Below are 21,365 nucleotides of genomic sequence, written 5' to 3' on the forward strand. Positions count from 1 at the left end.
TAGCAAGAGCAGTGCTTCGTAGAATCTACCACCGAATCGGAAACGCGACCCACTGAAAAGATCCGGCGATAAATTCAGTAGGCTGTGTCTATGGGTGAATTTACTCTTCGAGCCCTTCGTCGCAAGCGACGGGTTCGGCGAGGACGGTGACCGGTACTTGAGGTACCTAAAAGCAACGTTAATGGATCGAGAGGAGGTCGAGAACACTGTTTTCTACACGTACGTAATTCTAATGATATTCAGAAACTCGAAAAGTTTTTAAGAACTTACCTAAAATGTTTTATTTCCAAACATCGCCGACAGCCAAAAGACTAATTGCCGTACCGGAATATGATTTCGAAAACAAAAGTTACATCGTTAGAGAACTAAAAGCGTTTGTTATTTTATAGCCTAGAAAGTATACAACTAACGCCCAGCCTCAAACGTATAGTATTACAAAAGGAGGCGTTTTAAAATGTCAGAAACTTGAGTTGTTTGTTCCACTTTTGTCACTAAGCTACGTGCCGGTCTGCGAGTCGAGCTATTGTAGTTATGTATCGTGCTACTTACTATCATCATATTTCTGCGCTAACTACTAGTGTAAATAGATCAATGGGACATAATGGTGTGCTTAGTGCTAGTTTTTTAACGTACTTGAAAGCGTAATAGTTAACTCAAAATTGTAAGGAGCCGAAATTTTTGCCTACCTTTGCCGCTAGGGACGCTGTTCCGATTGCATACAAATTTGAGATAACTTTTACGCTATCGAGGACGTTAAAAAACTCGGACTAACACACCGATGTGAAAACGTTCTCAGGACTAGTGGTGAGGCGTATTGTGAGTTCGAACAGAGAGGTACAATTGCGGCGGTTTCTGCCGCGAATTAGTGCGAAATTAACGCTTCGAACTCGAGGTTCAGGATGGGTAGCGATATTCGGAATGAGACGTGCACGGGTTCCGATGTGACTCATCCATGAACTTATCTGATTAAAATCTTTTTTATTGCTTAGACCAGAAATGAGGTCACGGCCTGATGTCAAGTGTTTAAGGGAGTCCATAGACATCAACAACGTATATGATGCCACCCACCTTGAGATATGAGTTCTAAGTCTCAGTTTGATGGAATAACTGCTGCCCCAACCTTCAAACCGAAACGCACGACTGCTTCCCGACAGAAATAGGCAGAGTGGTGGTACCTACCTTTGCAGGCTTACAAGACGCCCTACCACCACTAGATACGGAAACTAGAATTGTTGCAGATTTTTACTGGTGGTAGGACCTCTTGTGACTCCGCGCGGGTAGGTACTACCTACCACCTTGCCTATTTCTGCCGTGAAGCAGTAATGCGTTTCGGTTTGAAGGGCGGGGCAGCCGTTGTAACTATACTTGAGACCTTAGAACTTATATCTCAAGGTGGGTGGCGCATTTACGTTGTAGATGTCTATGGGCTCCAGTAACCACTTAACACCAGGTGAGCCGTGAGCTCGTCCACCCATCTAAGCAATAAAAAAAAAACAATTTTAATTACACGATATCTCAATATTGCTAAAAAGCGTTTTTATTCTTTTCGTAATCACTAATTTATTCTAGCGTCTGTGATCATAAAACAACTTACATAGACCTTCCCACTTTTATAGTAAAAAGAATCCATAGAGCGTAGAGGCTCGCCGTGCTGTCAAAAAGTATTATTCGAATACAAATCGATGTTTGTTTAGAGGTGAAGGCTGCTCGATCCAACCGCATTGTCGGCTATTTATAAACGAGAGGTCGACAATTGTAATCTGGCGGTCGATGAAAACTATCTCATCGATTATGTTACGGACCAAGGTGCATTCGAAGGCCTGATCCACGTCTTAAGACGGACGGTTACAATTTGAAGAGTACCTACGCGTGAATTTGTTCTTGTCTACCTAACCGTTGGGGTAACCTAAGGAGCTTTCTTTTTTTTTTTCGGGCCGGGGGCCGAACCTCCTACGAGGTCCCCGCGCCTAGGGGGCCGCGGGGTATGTGAGGCACAACGATCTGCAGGTGTTGAGAGCAGATCCTAGCAAAGTCCTAGCAAAAGCAGTGCTAGTGCTTTTAGGTCTTTCAAACACCGGTCACCATCCTCGTCGAACTCGCCGATTACGACGAAGAGTTCGATGAGCGAACTAACCCATAGACACAGCCCACTGAGTTTCTCGCCGGATCTTCTCAGTGGGTCGCGATTCCGATCCGGTGGTAGATTCTACGAAGCACTGCTCTTGCTAGTGCTAGTGTTAGCAAATTCTCGCAGGTTAAGTCCGAGAGCTCACCTACCAGTCCGGGCATAGCTAGAATAGCCCCTTAGGCCACCAGCGAATAAGTAGGGAAAAAAAACAGTGCTTCACAAAATCTACCACCGAATCGGAATCGCGACCCACTGAGAATATCCGACTAGAAACTCAGTGGGCTACGTGTAAGTGCTAGTTCGCTCGTCGAATCTTCGTCGTACTCAAACGCGCACGTGAACACTGACGACCGCGTAGTATTGCGCTTTGCGCGATGAACATAAAACTGGCTACATCAATATGTGCTATGGCTATGTGCCATAGCACATGCCAATATGTGCTATGGCTATGTGCTATGGCTACAAATCTGTTTTTATGTATATTTTTATTTATTTACTAGCTGAGCCGGCAGACTTCGTAGTGCCTCAATCGATAAATAAAAGACCTAAACTTTTGTATAAAATAAACTTAAACAAACAAAAGGAATACGTCCGACGAGGGACATATGAAAGGAAAAACAAAATTGTTTTTTTATTCAATTCCGAACATTTTCATATTTATCTACCTTTTAAACCTTCTCTGGACTTCCACAAATAATTCAAGACCAAAATTAGCAAAATCGGTTAAGCCGTTCTCGAGTTTTAGCGAGACTAACGAGCAGCAATTCATTTATATATATATATAGATTGCCTAAATGGATGAACTAGCTCAGGGCCCACCATTAAGCGACTACAGAAGTCCATAGACATTGCGTAAAAACAGCTAGTCACCAAGAGACATGATTACGATGTCAATTGTATAGTAAAACGGCTGTCCCATCCTGAAAACCGGAACGGATGACTGCTTCGCGGCAGAATTAGGCAGAGTGGTGGTACCCGTGTAGACTCATAAGGCGGCTGTGTAACCGGCATTCCATTGCCAGACTTCCTGGGGGGAACCTCGCGTCTGGTTTTAGTGTTGACTGTGTGATCCCCCTGTCTACCGTGACCCTATCCTGATCCGTCTCGGGCGGGGGTCGCACAGCGGAGTCATCGGTGGGGTTTAATTTGGTAATCGTCTTTAAGTCCGACAATCCGGCCGGATCCCGTTGGGAAACTGGTCGCATCCGTAAACTGGATTCCCCAACGTAAAAATAAGGGAAAACAGCCGTCTCAATACAACTTAGTAAATCATCAAAGGTCTTGCAACTTCAATTAATTTAACGTATTTCCCACAGAGCGACATTCCCACAGCAGAGCGCGGTCATAGAACACCTTCTAGTTTAATTATTACCTTTTTGTTTCAGAAAAGGGCCGATATTTGGGCTCCCCGTGTGAATTCACTTGTAACCCGAAGCTGGTCCACGTGTTCTGCGACCCGGCCACTTCGACTTGCCAATGTGACCATAAACACCCGGTGCCGCTGGGAGTCGCTAATGGTTGTGCTAAACGTAAGTAGTAATAATGTTGCTTAACGAGCGCTATGAGCAGCTACACACAGCGAACCAGAGCGAACTAAGTAGTGCAGTGCAAAAGCGTGGGGTGTTTTTTAAGATATTATTGAAATAATAACCCTTCTACTCATATCTGTTCATAAAATATTTATAACTACTGATGCCATGCACCCCACGCTTTTTTTACAATAAAATCTTTTTTTCTTACACTATTTTTAATTCAAGTTTATTAGAATTTAATTTCTATTTTTTAGTTGGATTTTCTATAAAAGCGTATTTTGTTGATTTTTTAAAACTATTATTTATTTTTCATTTTTTAGTTGAATTTCAATTTTTTTTTTTAAAAATTCAATTTTTTTTTTCATATTTAATTGTCATCGGTCCTTAATAAGTATACCAAATTTCGAGTTAATCCGACGTTTTGAAGGGGGTCAAAATCATGTTCAAAGATTCCGTTACAAACAAACATACGTCTATGACCTAACCCACAATTTTTCTTATTCGTGCTTATAAATTGCAATTCATTTAAAACTTACTAAATTTTTATGCAAAACCGGCCTCTCCCTATCACTCTCCCTCTAGGCCAGTGACTCTCAACCGTTTTTTGTTGCGGCACATATTTAACGATTTCAAAATTTGGCGGCACACAAAAAAAAAAAAAAAAGTACTTACTACAACACACTGCATAAATAGTTTATCAAAAAAATGTAATATACGAAATAAACTAAAATATACTATAGTTTTTTTTATGTGGATTTAAATATATATTCATGTTTAAAATATTTTTCTTTTAAAATGATATAATTTAATAATATTAACATTATTATATATTCCCAAAATTTAGCGGCACACTTTTGAAATTTGGCGGCACACAAAAATGCCGCGGAACAGTGGTTGAGAATCACTGCTCTAGGCCTATCCCTAGTTTCACCCATAGATAAGAGATGGCGTTGTAAACATTATTTTGCGCGTATTGTTTTTACCTACGAAGCAGTGTAAAAGTAAATTCAAATCTCATTACCTACATACAAACCATGACAAGCTTAGGCCACTTTTGCGCTGACGGCTTCAATTAAAACTAGATTTACAGTTCAAGCCGTAAACGGTTTGAACGATTGACTTAGATCATCTTTTGTATTAAAGTTGATTTGCACTGGGACCTCCTTATCGTGAAGATGAAAACCCAAATCAAACAAAGTGCCAAACCTGAAGATACTATTAATTCCTTCTATGAAAAAAAAAACCTGATAAAACCTATGTAAACTATATTGAGTAAAACTACTGAACAATATTATTATTAGTTCAAAATTATATCAACATAAATCTGAAAATTAATTATCTGTGTGCAAAGAAACATAAATATCTCTGATCCACGCGAAGTTGTAATAGCCCTTTAGACTCCCAATGATAGATAATGGGAAAAAAAGTAAATTTCAAAGCATTACATTCAACAAAATTTTAAAGTTAAATAATTATAGTTATACGGCATCTACATAATTCTAATGTCGACAAATAACGAACACAACAACTGTGAAAGGAAATTTAATAAATGTGAGATTAAACCGTATAAATATTTTGAATAAGTCGAAGTCGTCGTGGCCTAACGGATAAGACGTCCGGCGCATTCGTGTTGAGCGATGCACCGGTATTCGAATCTCAGGCGGGTACTAATTTTTCTAATGAAATACTTACTCGACAAATGTTCACGATTTACTTCCACGGTGAAAGGAATAACATCGTGTAATAAAAATGAAACCCGCAAAATTAAAATTTGCGTAATTACTGGTGGTAGGACCTCTTGTGATCCGCGCGGGTACCACCACCCTGCCTATTTCTGCCGTGAAGCAGTAATGTGTTTCGGTTTGAAGGGTGGGGCAGCCGTTGTAACTATACTTGAGATCTTAGAACTTATATCTCAAGGTGGGTGGCGGCATTTACGTTATAGATGTCTATGGGCTCCAGTAACCGCTTAACACCAGGTGGGCTGTGAGCTCGTCTACCCATCTAAGCAATAAAAAAACCAATAATTATAATTATATCCACGTTGCGTGAAAACCTAGCAAGATACTAAAATGAATTTCTTTCAAAATATCCTTCTTAAACGAGTCTCTAAAACGTTCTACACACATGAATGAAGTTGCAAAAAGAATTTCTCATAACGACGCGCCAGCGCGCACCAAGATAGTTCTTCTCATAACAGACCTTTGACAAGTCCTCAAAGACTTTTAGAACTTTCTCAGAGCTTTAAGAGTTCGTTACAAACAAAACTCCGACTGTGTTAACGTAAAACTAATTATAAATTATTAACAACATCTTAACCTTTCATAATTGTAAATCGACATGCTCTAACAAAAACCGACTTCAAATAGAAAAAACAAGATATTCCAAAACAAATTAATATACACTAAAAACAATAATATAATCATCGAAATGGGTTGGCGTGATATTGAGTTATTGAGTTATTCATCTATTTGTCGCGCACGTACTTAATGCAATTTTAAGATTTATATGGTTTTCTCATGGATACCATTATCAGAACTGGGAACTAAATGCGACCACATGGGAAGCGTCACCTTCTAATAAAAAAAGAATCATCAAAATCGATTCAACCAGTCAAAAGTTACGAGGTAATGAACATAAAAAAAACATACAGTCGAATTGAGAACCTGCTCCTTTTTTGAAGTCGGTTAAAAATGAATTATTATTTATTAATTTATTTTGATGTTGAGACCAGCTCATGCCTTAACTGTCGTTAGATAGTTAGTTATTTTTATTCGTTGGTAGCCTAAGAGACTATTCCAACTACACGCGGAAGGGTGGGTGAACTTAGGAACTGTTAACACTAGCCCTAGCAAGGGCAGTGCTACGCAGAATCTACCACCGGACCGAAATCGCGATCCCGCGAGAAAATCCGGCAAAAAACTCAGCGGCTTAAAGTTGTTATAAAACGACTGCCACCTTGAGGTATGAGGTCGAATTCTCAATTATATTGTACGACGACAAAACATAAATTAATCAAAAAAATTAGTAAAATTTGTGAACGAATAATCAAAAATTAGAGGAGTCATTTTGAAGATATAAAAATTTAATGAAAAATATTTTAGTCTGATGTTTCATCAAGATTGAAGTGTATTAATTAATGAGTTATGTGTTTTAGAGACATTTTTATTTAAATTACCTTATAAAATAAAATAAAAAAGCCTATATTTCCTTATCCTTAACTTTCATTTCAAATGTGGTATTTATTTGTTAATGTTTAGTTAGTTGTTAATGCTTATTATCTAAACGTTAGTAAGAGTTAGTTTTTGTTATTGAATATGGACCCCTCCTCGGGTGAAGGCCTCCTCCAGTTCGTTCCACTGGTCTCTGTCCTTGCCGACAGTTTGCCAGTCCTTTCCTATTATTTCGGTTATGTCGTCAGCCCATCGTCTAAATTACCTTAGTGCTTCGAAACTTTTGAACGGTAGTGTATGATCGCGGACTAAGAATATGTCTTACCAAGACATTTTAATCATGCCTTGCTAACAAAAGTCTAACTGTCTAATTAGTAAAACATGTTTAGGTAATATCTTTACGTCCTTTGTATAAGTTTCGCACGCTCATAACGGTATTTTTATATATAATGCAATCTTCTAATACGGTATACTTCCAAACTGGTCTGATGATGGATCTGACGGACAAGAGCTCTTCAAAAGCCATTGCTAAACCATCAAATTACTAGTTTATCTTCGATTTACCTACATTATGAAAATGTCTTAAATCTTAAGGCCGTAGATTGAGAAAATGTAAAGGGAAGATGCAAAATTCTTGATGCACGTACAAATTTTCAAGTTAATCCGACGTATTGGAGTCCATGAAAATGACGTTCAAAGATTCTGCTACATACAAACAAACATAAAAACGAATCTAATAAAAGGGTGTTAATATATTTTTTTTTTATTGCTTATGTGGGTGGATGAGCTCAAAGCCCGCCTGGTGTTAAGTGGTTACTGGAGCCCATAGACATCTACAACATAAATGCGACACCCACCTTGAGATATAATTTCTAAGGTCTAATATAAGTTCTAAGAAATAGGCGGGGTGGTGGTACCTACCCGTGCGGACTCACAAGAGGTCCTACCACCAGAAATTACGCAAATTATAATTCTGCGGGTTTTGATTTTTATTACACGATGTTATTCCTTCACGGTGAAAGTCAATCGTGAACATCTGCCAAGTACGTATTTCATTAGAAAAATTGGTACCTACTTGCGAGATTCGAACACCGTTGCATCGTTGCATCGCTAGATACGAATGCACCGGACGTCTTATCCTTTAGGCCACGACGACTTCCTAATAACGCCTTTAATTATTTCTATGAGTACTTACGAGAGGAAGTTTATTAGATATTTTTTTGTATTTTTGTTTTATTACAGCGAAGAAACTTGGCGAGCAGTGCTTCTACAGACAAACGTGTCGTGCCTTCGATGCCCATTCGTCGTGTGTGCAGGTCAATCACAACGCTTACTGCAAATGCGAGCCCGGGTACCACAGCACTTCGCACTCCAGGCCCACCTACCGAGTCTTCTGCACTGAAGGTGATTACGCTGACATTCTCTTAAGAAATATACTAATTTTCGGATTTAGTAGATTTTGAATATTTAAATATTTTTGTGAGGGCAAATACAGCATTTGCCCCCACTTTTTTTTTATTGCCCTTGTAGGCAGGCGAGCATACGGCCCACCTGATGGTGAGTGGTTACCGTCGCCCATGGACTTCAGCAATGCCAGGGGCAGAGCCAAGCCGCTGCCTACCGCTTAATACTCTCTACAAGCCTCTTTTAAAGAAGGACATGTCATAGCTCATTCCATAGCCGGATGGTACGTGGCAAAAAAGACCTCTGGAAACGCGACCAAAACGCGACCACTTATAGGAGATATTTGATGATTCAGAATAGAATAACAAATTAATAGTATATAGATGGAAATCAATATCGTGGTGTTGGCGATGGCGTTACAAGTCTCTATTGTTCTCGATATTACTAGTTCTTTTAATATTCGTTTCTGCTATTTGATGACAGATGACATTACTCTTACCGGCGTAACCGTGTTTCTACTAACAAATCCTTTAACAACGTATTCGTCTTTTTGTTTCCAGATATGGTGTTGCTGACAGCGGACATGCCGACGCTCCTGGGCGTGGCGTCGGGGATCTTCGTGTTGGCGGGATTGCTCTGCATGGTGCTGCATCTCTACACTAAGGCGCGGTACCATCCTACGCACCTAGCCGACGCGAGGCTAACCCCGCCTTGCTTGTATTCTCTCAATGACACTGGTAAGTATTTTAGGGTATATTTATGGATGAAGATCTTCATTGTATGCATGCAATGTTGTCTCTTCAAATTAATAAAAGGAATGGACAAGGCTGAATAACATTCGTAATTATCTTTTTTATTTCTTAACACCAAAACAGAACAATCCCTTCAGGAACAAGTCCGACGTATGAGTGTAGTGACGTAGTGGTGGCTGGTGAATGACGACGCGTGTCGGTCGGCAGGTGGGACGCTGAGCGCGACCCGTGCGTCGTCTCGGGCGTCGTCCCGTGCATCGTCCCGCAGCGGATGTACAAGCGGCACGCTGGACGACGGCGGGGGTGCGGGGTCGGGGCGGGGGTCGCGACGGGGGGTGCCGGTGTCAGCATCGCGCGCAGGTGCGGCGCGCAAGGCGGCCATCTTGCTCATCTCGCGCCACCTCGCGGCCGTAAGGCGGGACGGCGGCGCGCACCCGCCTCGGTGCGCCGCCAAAGGTGAACTGGATGATGTATGCAGCGCGGGCCCCGTCATTTGCACGTCTCGGTGTTCGGACGGACGCGCACGAGGATCGTCTACACGAATACACTGATTCCGTTCGCTTCAAAGCATTATAGATAAAAACTTGTTTCAAATATAAGAAACATGAATAATCGTTTAGAAAATTATGTTATCCTTCGAAACCTCCGTCATTTAAAACGTTCAAAATCCACATTCGAATGTAATTCAACTGTGAAGCGACCGGATCGGTATAGGAGTGGAGACGAACGCATGTGTCGCCGCGCGCCGCCCGTGTCCGTTAGATGTTGCGTTTGGTGTTAGTGACAGGGACTGACGCCAGCCTGCGACTGCTCGTGGGGACGGTGTAACTCCAAATATGCCACTCTGAGCCCAACACTGTAATCATGGCTACAAGTCAGCGCGGGACCGCATCTCCCAGGCCCTTCACACACTAAAAATTAATTACACCAGCGCGCGAAACCTCGCTCACGGGATACAAATAAAAGTCCCCAAGCCCAACGATAACCGCGAACTCAACTAAATACTCACGTAAGACAATTAATTATGTCAGAAATATCTTAACTGTAGCTCCAGCTCAATTTTTAGAATTTTGTTTTAAGACTTACATCGTGGTATCAAAATGTGGTTGTTAATTTTCAAAATTATCCCAATGCTAAATCCAATAATAACCTAATAATTGAAATAAATTTTATAAACGTCGTAATACGATAGCTTTTTTTAATTATTATGTATTTCTTGTTTTTTGAATCCCCAAAGGTGGCATATATGGAAAACATCAATAAATTGGTTGTTTGTAAGTACAGCTTTATGTGAGCTTATTGGCAAATGGGCTTTCAAGATTCGAAAAATAAGAATGTGCAATCAGCGGAGCGAGCAAGATGGCCGTGGTCCTTCCTTTGTATCTATATATCACGCCTTTTATGTATGTGTGCTAATGAAACTGAAGATTACAACATTACGTGCACCATAACTCTGTAAAGTATGTATACATTAAAATTTTAGCTTTCACCGTCACGACTTTGAACATACATCTGGTTGTCATATGTTTAGCGTGATAGAAACATAATATAAGACACATATATTAAATCCATTATCAACTAATCGTGGTTGTACCAAGCCATGAATAAATCATCGATATAAACATAAACTTCTCTTTAGTAGTAATGTGAAAAAGGATTAAATTTTGACTTTGATCTTCCTACTGCGGGAACAAAATATATAACTAAACAGTAAATTGAATTAAATTAGTAAATCATTTAAATAGTACAATTAACAGACAAAGATTTTCAATAGAAACTTCAGTTTCCTGAGCAGTGCACGTTGCTTACACGCTTTTCGTTGTACTATTTGGCGTGCATGAAAGCGTTTGCAAATATCATATATCGTCTATGTAAACCTGTAAAACGAATAAATGTACTGTCTTTTATTTTCAATATAATTTTAATACCACTTATATTTCGAATATTTGTATGTATTTGATTGCAGTAATAATTAGATTTGTGTGCAGTCAAAGTAGCAAAATGTAATTAGTAAACTTTAAAAGAAAATTCCATTTGATAATACGCAATCGTTGAATTCAATAAGATGTAATATGAATGTTAATATTGTTGTAATATAGTTTAAAGCTATCTTTCGATTACTCACTTTTATAATTATTTAGAAAATTTGAAATAAAGACACAATTTGGTGCTGTCTGTCGTTTTGAAAAATCTGGTATTTACCAAAATCCAATTTGTTCGTCAGTATAATAATATGATCCTAAGCATTTCTCCCGTGAAAACCGTGTAACATTTTTTTAAATACCAATTAAAAAACTTTTAAGCAATTAAAGTAGCCTCTTCGACATCAGAGGTTATTAAATCCAGCACCTCAAATATTACAAATATTTGTTTACCACTAGTACAAATATTTCCAAATTCAACATCCGCTTGTACACTGCGTCACAAATCACTAGCAATGCAATCACACCAAATTATTAGAAGCAGACAAATTATATGGTACATTATGTCGCAGGTTCGCGACGTCCAAGTTTAAGTTCAGTGCAGAGCAGCACATCATCGATAAGGAGTTACAGTGCGAAGAGATGGGAGAGAGAAAGAGAACAGAAAGAAAGACGTCAGATGAGTATGCGACTTGCTCAGCTGCACGACAAGATGTCTGCGGGCCGCGAGGTTCCTAAGCATGCCCCAACACCATCACCGCGCTCGCCTAACAACTCCACAGATGGACTGCTACCGTCTGTATGTGAAATTAGAGAAGTAAGATCATCCACTTCCTATCCTTTGTGGACTTTTACGATTTCTAAGCACACCCATCTTTTAAGACTCCCTTTTAAAACTCAAGACAACGGAACAATTTATTCCTAAATGTGTGTGTCTATTCATTTGTGAATGTAAAACCTCTGTATGTTTTCAAAGAATTCACCTAGAACTTTGACACGATCCAAAAATTATTGTGTTTTTCCTAGAATTACCAGCAATAACTTATGATTCTAGGACTCAGCGGTTGTACAACTATTAATGTTAATTACAGTTGTTATCGAACCCTGAGCAGCAGCTGCAGGGAGTGGACGGGCCCTGTTCAAGCTCCTCGCTGTACTGACAGCAGGCTCGATCGAAGACTGCGCACCTTCGCCGTTCCTTAGACTCCTTGTCTTCGGACGGATCCCCAGCTATTGCCTGGATGTAGGCTGACAGACATTGAACCAATCGAATTATTCCCGTGAGTGATCATCGAATCTCGACGAAATTTGTCTACAATTTGATGAATTTCAGGACATTTCGTAGGTTAAGTTAAGACAGAAGCACACAGAAGACCCCTATGGAAACACCACGATTTAAAAGTAGTGTTGTAAACGCAATAGATTATACCATTGAGCTCCCGCTGTTGAAAATTATTGTAATAAATGAAAGCGCTTGAGCTTCTAGGATGAGGTGGAGCAGCTAAGCTTGGTATGTTTAATAATTTATTTGTTCATTCTACAATTTGTTATTATATGCGCCGGATGTATCGTAACAGAAAATTGGTAATTTATTTTCCTACAATATCTTCGTCTTCCCATATATTTTTTTAATACAGATCGTTATTACACACTATAGTCAACAGATAATTTTACTTAAAACAAAAAAACAAATTATCTTAACAGATACGGCGTTTTCCTTTCGTTCGTTACGTCTGTACATACAGAGGTTTCTCGGGAAATTTTAACTCCTGCTTCGCTTAAGTTAGCTCCACTGACCATTAAAACAAAAATGTCTAGAAACCTTAGATAGTACTTTAAAGAATTATCATAAAAAAATATGTTATTATGTAACTTGTTGAATCTGCATAATTTTGGATAATTTAGAAATATGTAAGTAAAATTTATTTTTTGTTATTTAGATAACAATCGATTGTGTAATATAATTTTTATTCTAGTTTTGGACCGATGTACCTGATGTTGCTTTGGTTTTAAGTTTCTCGTTAAATGTTTCTCTCAACAAATCTAATTCTTCGTAAAATATTATAGATAATGCGCTAATATTGCGTTCTATTTACGTGCTGTCCAATTACATAAAGTCCCGTTGCTGAATTGAACACTATATTCACAACCATTAAAGCTACAAAAATGGCCACACAACATAGTATAGCAGTCTAAGGCTCAGCTCGGTTTGAAGGGTGGGGCAGTTGTAACTATACTGAGAGACCTTAGAACTGATATCTCAAAGTAGGTGGTGCATATACGTTGTAGTTGTCTATGGGCTCCAGTAACCACTTAACACCAGGTGGGCTGTGAGCTCGTCCAGATACCTAAGCAATAAAAAAAAATTAAAAAAATGAAACTGAGTTCAATTTTTATGTCCAAAATAAAAATTGTATTCAACACTTGCTTGGTGAACGTACTCGCTTACAATTTGGGCGTCTCTTAAGCTCCATAAAAAAATACCACCGCTTACGAGAACTTTTTAGAAGTCGTCGTGGCCTAAAGGATAAGACGTCCGGTGCATTCGTATCGAGCGATGCACCGGTGTTCGAATCCCGCTGGCGGGTACCAATTTTTCTAATGAAATACGTACTCAGCAAATGTTCACGATTGACTTCCACGGTGAAGGAATAACATCGTGTTATAAAAATCAAACCCGCAAAATTATAATTTGCGTAATTACTGGTGGTAGGACCTCTTGTGAGTCCGCACGGGTAGGTACCACCGCCCCGCCTATTTCTGCCGTGAAGCAGTAATGCGTTTCGGTTTGAAGGGTGGGGCAGCCGTTGTGACTATACTGAGACCTTAGAACTATATCTCAAGGTGTGTGGCGCATTTACGTTGTAGGTGTCTATGGGCTCCAGTAACCACTTAACACCAGGTGGGCTGTGAGCTCGTCCACACATCTAAGCAATAAAAAAAAAAAAAAAAAAAAAAAAAAACTTTATCAGGCGATAAATTGTTTTCTCATTACCCAATGTTTCATTATATTCTTTACCAAGGCCATAGTTTCATGTAGGATTTTTGAATCTGTAAAAACTTAATCGTCGTAAAGTAATCTAAATAAAATCGATTATTAACTTACGACCTTCACTTCTTCTAAATTATCTGTAGATATATTTCTGGGAGTAACAATAGTCGCTAACAATTTATATATAATCGGCTGTAATGGTTCATTAGACAGGAGTGAAATTATTTATTCTAAGGCGCTATTTTGTCGACGCTTTCTCATCACAGATACCGTACATACTGGTGGTAGGACCTCTTGTGAACCTGCACGGGTAGGTACCGTGAAGCAGTAAAGTGTTTCGGTTTGAAGGGTGGGGCAACCGTTGTAACTATACTGAGACCTTAGAACCATATTTCAAGGTGGGGCGGAATTTACGTTGTAAATGTCTATGGGCTCCGGTAACCACTTCACACCAGGTGAAATAAACTCCACAAAAACATAAAAACATAAAAAAAAACATACTTCAATTTAAATATAAACAAACTCTTCAACAACCCGCTTAATAACAAGAAATCTAACATTATTTAGTTTAAATTAAACTAAGTAGCTGTAATTATGACTTTGCTATATATTTAGTACAGAAAAAGTTTCCCTGGTTGAAAACTTTGTAGCGTAGTTATCATGGAATACAACATATTTGACAGATTGAATCTGGCTATCATACAATACTGGAGAGATGCTTGAATCTGAACAATAACACCAGGACCATTGGTCGACCGAGTTTTTGTCGAAGCCCTCTGCTCTATCATATCCTTATCTCCTGCACTTGTTATCTAGACTTTGCTTATCACTTGGCGCCGACACCGCAACGTTAAATATCGACATAAAATGAAATTAATGGACAGTCCGTAACAAAGAACGCAGTATGATAATTAAGGTGTAGTACTAGTAAAGATGGATAAGATATGGCTCAGGCCAGGCCTTAAATAAATAATTGGAGACGGTACAAGGGTCGTGCATAGTCCTTATGTTTTCTACACGTATCTGATCGCAATAAACGATACGATTTAGATCCTACACAGACACATGACGACGCTCGTATGGATAACAAAAATGGTCGAAGCCTTTTTTTCATTTTTAGTGTTGTCAAAAGTCTCAGATATTTGTAATAACACTTTTACGATTCAATCCGCGTCTGGTGAGTGATTGAAAATGTCGTAAACTTATTGAATATAGGCGAGATTTAGTCGTAAATGTGCTTTTGATTATTTCTTTAACCTCATTTACTAGAGCTAAAAAAAACAATTCATCAAAGAGCCACCACGACGCCAATACCATCCCCACCACGAGACATTACTTCACAGTCTTAACGACTCTCCTCTAAAGCCTGAACGCATAGCGGCTTTACGGTAGAAATAGGCAAGTAATACTTACTCCATCGAGAGGAGCGCGCATTAGTGAGCATATTGTCCATGGGATCCCCGTACCCCAGCGGTTGGGGAACTTTTTTAATTATTACCCCAAAATATTTTTGTGTAAGTTGATATTACCCCATGGCGAAGAACCAAAAAAAAACGAAATCGCTTCTTTTTAGTATCTTTCATATTATAGCCCCCATGATAATTTTGAAAAGAAAACAATAACTAAAGATTTAACGATTCTAAAGAAGTTTCACTTCTATATATATATAATTTTTTTTAACTCGCAAAAATTTCATTTACCCCCCAAAATTTCATTTTACCCCATTTGAGGTAATTTACCCGGATTCCCCGATCGCTGCCCTACCCTCATCCGAGTTCCATCTCAGGCATGGATCGGACGTCTAAAGAGAGCTATTACTAAGGCTTAATCGGCAGTCATCTTGGAGTCCGACATAACCTGACCTAATCCTCATCGTCCGGATATCCGTAAATTGGGTTTCCCCAACGTAAATAAAAGGATAGTTACCGGGGCAAACTCACGGTGTCGCTAACCACTGGTGGACTTATGGATCACGTTGCGATCTTGGAAGTAGTTGGGAATTTTATTTACGTATTCTAAAGGATTAAAATCGCCCAATATAGATAAGATTGATTATCCTTGGAGGAGGCCTTTACCCGGGGAGGGGTTCTTGCTAGTGGGAAATACTACCTACTATTATTCAACAAAGATATTTATTAGTTAACTAATCTCATAGATCACATTGCGTTAATTTTTGTTTGATGTCACTTGTATGAAATAAAAGGCTTTTATTATTTTTATTATATTACTAGCTGTACCCGTCTGGTTCGCTGGTCATTTACATTATTATACATTAACATTATTATTTCTCATCCCCACAAAAATTCTCATCATTAATACCGCACTGGAAGTCGAAGCGGTGGAGATCGATTATATAGTGATTATATATAATATGTACCAGAATTATAAATTATTTGAGCGCCAACAAGCAGAGAGCACTGGGTTTCGCAAACCCGTATCTACTGACCGGATAGACTTCTATAAAGAAAAGATCACGTGTTTGAGCGTCAAGATCGCCTCATATGAAAAACTGCGCAATCTAACTTCTAAATTTATTCAAAAAGTATTTAAGATTCTGATGAATGTTATGTTTTGAAATAAAAAAAGTTTTCTTCGATTCGCTTCGAACGGTCGTCGTGTGTGTGTGCGGAGGACCTAATATAGTCATAAGCGTCTGCTTGCTGGAAATTTGTATGTCACTATCTGTTTTTATGATACGAGGGGACATTAAAATGAAAAAAAAAACCTATTCACTTTTTTGTTTTATTGCATCGTCTCGCCTATACTAAACTACGTTTTTGAAGTCGTCGTGGCCTAAAGGATAAGACGTCTGGTGCATTCGTAATCTTGCGACTGTGCTAGTGTTCAAATCCGGCATGCGGGTACCAATTTTTCTAATGAAATACGTACTTAACAGATGTTTCACGATTGACTTCCACGGTGAAGGAATAACATCCTGTAATAAAAATCAAACCCGCAAAATTATACTTTGCGTAATTTCTGATGGTAGGACGTTTTGTGAGTCCACACGGTTAGGTACCACCACCCTATTACTGCCGTGAACCAATAATGTGTTTCAGTTTGAAAGGTGGGCAGCTGTTGTAACTATACTTGAGACCTTACAACTTATATCTCAAGGTGGGTGGCGCATTTACGTTGTAAATGTCTATGGGCTCCAGTAACCACTTAACACCAGGTGGGTTGTGAGCTCGTCCACCCATCTAAGCTTTTTTTTTATTGCCCTTGTAGGCAGACGAGCATACGGCTCACCTGATGGTGAGTGGTTACCGTCGCCCATGGACTTCAGCAATGCCAGGGGCAGAGCCAAGCCGCTGCCTACCGAACCTAAGCAATAAAAAAATAAATAAAAAATTCTAGGGATGTCATATCGACTATAAAAGCGTTGTAGAGATGGCACGAAGCAGTAACCGGAACTACTCGAAGCGAAACAGGAAACGGATCACCTGAAGCGAGGCGGAAGAGATGAATTAAGATTTTTAAAGTGTTCTGTGATACAGTTCTGTAACACAGTTTTAATTTGTACTTTGGGGGAACTTTTTATTTAATTCGAACCCCGGCGCGTAACAATATTGTAAATCAATACAATAATGTTTTACAATTAATTAACTAAACATGTTTCCTCGTGGAAAACTACGGTACAATGTGTCCTTAACTAATTTCCGTGTTAGATAAAAACATTTGTTGCTGTAACATCGAGAAAATTAGGTCCAAAAATATGTAAAAACTTAATTAGCAATATTTCTTTTCAACAGCAATGACTTATCTCTTCTTTAGCTTCTATTGAGTATATTATTTAATGGAATTAGCTTTAACTTATCACTACATGTGGGTGTTTGAGATTGAGAAAACGTAAACGGTTTCTCTTCAATAAACTCTTCAGTAAACGGTTTCAACAGACATTTAATTAGATTGATTTTGTTATTGTTGTTAGTTTTTGTCTGAATATGTAGGTATTATTACACCGTGTACATATGCGTATTGCAGCTTATTTAAAATTCAGTCAAATGTTTTTAGTCGTTAATCGCTGCATTGGTAGTCGTCGTGGACTAAAGGATAAGAGGTCCGGTGCATTCGTATCGAGCGATGCACCGGTGTTCGAATCCCGCAGGCGGGTACCAATTTTTCTGATGAAATACGTACTTAACAAATGTTCACGATTGACTTCCACGGTGAAGGAATAACATCGTGTAATAAAAATCAAACCCGCAAAATTATAATTTGCGTAATTACTGGTGGTAAGACCTGTTGTGAGTCCGCACGGGTAGGTACCACCGCTCCGCCTATTTCTGCCGTGAAGCAGTAATGCGTTTCGGTTTGAAGGGTGGGGCAGCCGTTGTGACAATACTGAGACCTTAGAACTATATCTCAAGGTGTGTGGCGCATTTACGTCGTAGATGTCTATGGGCTCCAGTAAGCACTTAACACCAGGTGGGCTGTGAGCTCGTCCACACAACTAAGCAATAAAAAAAAATATATATATATACCTACCTTCCTAACAATTCTGATTTTGATGTTTGTTCCCCCAAATTTTACTGTAAATTACCTACTGTAAAATGCGGTACAGTTACATTGTTAATAAATTATCCACTCCTCTGATTTCCTTTGGAATCTCGTCCTAAGCACATTCAAAACTGAATAAAGATTTTTTTTTGTAGCAGCTTCTATTTGTCCATTGACTCGAGAAGTAATTCTGTTTTTACAGTTGGGAACGCGGCAATGTTTAGGAAACTAATAATAGTTCAGCCGAAATGTATTTATAAAACGATACTGCGATCATAAATAGCTACGGGAAAAGCACGCTATTTTTAACATTAGAAATAACGACGTGTGCAATAATACTATTTATGTGGTTGTCCGAAATCGATTTCGTTCCCTGTGTTGTATTTACGTGAATTATTGGTAACTGTTTGCTGAGTTTTATTATAATAGTATTCATGTTTAGAGCAATTCTAAACATGAAGTTTTTATTACTATTTTTTAAATTTTGAAATAGTATAATAATTTTGACAACACAGTCATTGTAAGTCAATCAACAATTCAGGTCGTACGTGCACGCGTTGTAACTGTATTAAAATAAAATAAAAATAACCTTCTATCTGAATATATCTAATTATTGAAGCGACCAGCACAAAATACAGTCCACGCTCTACACAATTCACACCCGAAATTTAAAGTCGTGGGTCCGTTAGTTGTTCTTCTTGGATAGTTTTCAATGGTAAAGTATAATAAGTGTAATGAATAGTATAGTAATGTAAGATAATTGCGAACTATTCATAGCAGCTTCCAAAAAAATAAACCTGTATGAAGATAGAGCACGTATCGACATATTAAAATATTAGCGATAAAGTTTATTGTAGATTCGCACGATAGGGCACCAATTCGAAATATACATTCTAGCTGCTTCTTTCGGGAGTCAGTCGTTTATTTTTTTATGTTTCAACTGTAACTGGTGGCCGGGAGGCCTTTCCAGTTTCACCAGGACAAGTGGGCGAGCAAAGGCTCAGCCAGGAGGGGTGGGATTAGCTAATAGCTGCTCGAGCGCCTCCAAAGGTGACCTAACAACTCGAGAGCAACTGCTTCGCGAATGAATATCGCGACCCGCTGAGAAGATCCGGTGAGAAACTCAGCGGGCTGATGCATGGGGTTAGGTTACACTTCGAACTCTGGCGAGTCAGTCGTGCTTTCTAGTCGATATATTATTATTCTTAAAGCGTATTCAATAATATCATTGAGACTCAGTGTGTCTCGAGTCATATTTCAGGATTAGTGGCTACATGACTTGCTCATGTAACTAGTTTCCACCAGATAGGACTGCGAAGTCGTGTGCTTGGATAATGCAATAAATTCGTAGTTTATATCTAAATCCTATTTAAATCAGATCAGCATACTTGGTAGGATAAATCAAGAAAGAACATTGAACAAAGGCCCTAACGATAGCTAACATGCCGACTTTCACGGAACTTAGTCATTCTCATGACCTCCTTCCTTATTAACCAATTCTTCCTTGTTAACCCGGTTGCTCCTAGAAAGAGTAAATGTTCACTTTTTTAGACTTGTATACTTTAAACGGCCTAAAGAATAAGACGTCCGCTGTACCTACTAGTACCTACTAAAATAGAGAGCGATGCTACTGTGCGATAGCATTAAAATCCCGCAGGCAGGTAACAATTTTTCTAATAAATTACGTACCTACGTAACACAAATAATGTTCACAAATAATTTCTACGATGAAGGAATCGCCAGGGCAGGCCTATTTCTGCAAGCAATAATGGGATCCTACTTGAATATGCTTGTCTTTCCATAAATTGAATCCTTTTTTCTTGTTGTTCAAGCAAGACAAAGAAACATAATTTTCTTCGGTATCGAAGAGAGTGAGACATCCTATCATAATTTGGAGAAAAATATGTTGCAATTCATAAGTGAAAAATTGTCCTTAAAATTGGATTGTAGAGATATTCCAGAAATAAAAAGTATTATTATTATTATTATTATTACTTGAATATGGCCAGCCGGTATACTATAGAATTTAAACCTCACGTCGCAAGGTGAGACGGTATTCATTTTGCGATGTGTATGGGTAGTCACGTAACGTCAGGAAGGCCGGAAGCTGGTTCATATAAACAATAAAAAAACCAATCGCAAGGTAATCCAAAAAAGTAACCAGTTTTCTATATATAGTAAGTTTACCGCCTGTTTATAATGAAATTAAACTAATAATAGTACATGTTCAAATGAAAAAATTTGAGTAAGTATGTGTGTAACATTATTAATAGTAGGTTGTAGCCTTCCATTGTGATGCCTTTTATCGTGCCTTTTATGAAGAAATATCCATTAGAGGCGGAACGAGACCGCGCCAAGAAAACTTCCTCGTCTAGACTGAGCTCACGACTGTTAACCCTGTACTACATACCTTACTCGGAACAGCGGTATGATGTTAAAAAAACACTTTGTTCCTAATTACTTCAGATTTGTATTTCAAAATGGTTACATATAAAAACGCTTTTTTTTTTTCATTTATTTATTGTCTTTTAGTCAAACTCTGGCTCGTGAACATCAGCAATGCAGGAGCCACAGTCAAGCTGCTGCCTTCTATTGAATACTCTTTTCAAACATTGAACATGTTATAGCGCTCGAGATTATTAAATGCATATTAAAGAAAGTTTTAATAAAATTCACAATTGTTTACATATTCGTGCTTAGAATTTTTAATTCCAAATAAACATTGTGTCGATTATTGTTTTCTGTTCGCTTACAGCACAGATATGATTGTGAAATCGTTATTTTGCGAATGAGGCGATAATGCTCTCGTCAGAACGAAATTATCCCGAAGAGAAATAGAATAGATAGAATTAGAGCTTTAGTCTGTACTATCTTTAATAATTGTTTATGAAGCTCTAATAGCATGGTGAGTTTCTAAACAAAAGCTTGGTCTGGTGTGTGCTCTTGCAAAAAATAAATTAGG

At 38.6% G+C, this 21,365-nt stretch overlaps 1 protein-coding gene and 2 long non-coding RNA genes across 8 annotated transcripts in view; 2 read left to right on the plus strand and 1 right to left on the minus strand.

Annotated features, from left to right (window-relative positions):
- The window catches only part of LOC105842345 (uncharacterized), a 41,654-nt gene extending 28,768 nt beyond the window's left edge, over nucleotides 1-12,886 (plus strand). Inside the window, exons 3-8 of one of the 5 annotated variants that reach the window (XM_038012972.2) lie at nucleotides 3,514-3,657; nucleotides 8,076-8,237; nucleotides 8,798-8,974; nucleotides 9,197-9,445; nucleotides 11,484-11,728; nucleotides 12,003-12,886. In XM_038012972.2, coding sequence (XP_037868900.1) covers nucleotides 3,514-3,657; nucleotides 8,076-8,237; nucleotides 8,798-8,974; nucleotides 9,197-9,445; nucleotides 11,484-11,728; nucleotides 12,003-12,071 — 1,046 coding nt within the window. In that variant the 3' untranslated portion in view covers nucleotides 12,072-12,886. Of the gene's footprint in view, nucleotides 1-3,513; nucleotides 3,658-8,075; nucleotides 8,238-8,797; nucleotides 8,975-9,196; nucleotides 9,460-11,483; nucleotides 11,729-12,002 lie in introns of those variants that run through there. The other 4 variants (XM_038012973.2, XM_021351299.3, XM_021351300.3 and 1 more) reach the window with 4 other exon arrangements.
- LOC134199408 (uncharacterized) overlaps nucleotides 1-21,365 on the minus strand; it is a 333,027-nt gene that overhangs the window by 158,996 nt on the left and 152,666 nt on the right. The gene's annotated exons all lie outside the window — the stretch shown is intronic.
- Nucleotides 18,929-21,074, plus strand: LOC134199409 (uncharacterized). Of its 2 annotated transcripts, XR_009973898.1 has the most exons (3): nucleotides 18,929-19,118; nucleotides 19,955-20,829; nucleotides 20,936-21,074. It is a non-coding gene; the product is annotated as an uncharacterized LOC134199409 (long non-coding RNA). The 2 variants fall into 2 exon arrangements; XR_009973897.1 differs by having other exon boundaries at nucleotides 19,955-21,074.

The sequence above is a fragment of the Bombyx mori genome, chromosome 9 (assembly GCF_030269925.1).
Source record: "Bombyx mori chromosome 9, ASM3026992v2".
Taxonomy (NCBI): domain Eukaryota; kingdom Metazoa; phylum Arthropoda; class Insecta; order Lepidoptera; family Bombycidae; genus Bombyx; species Bombyx mori.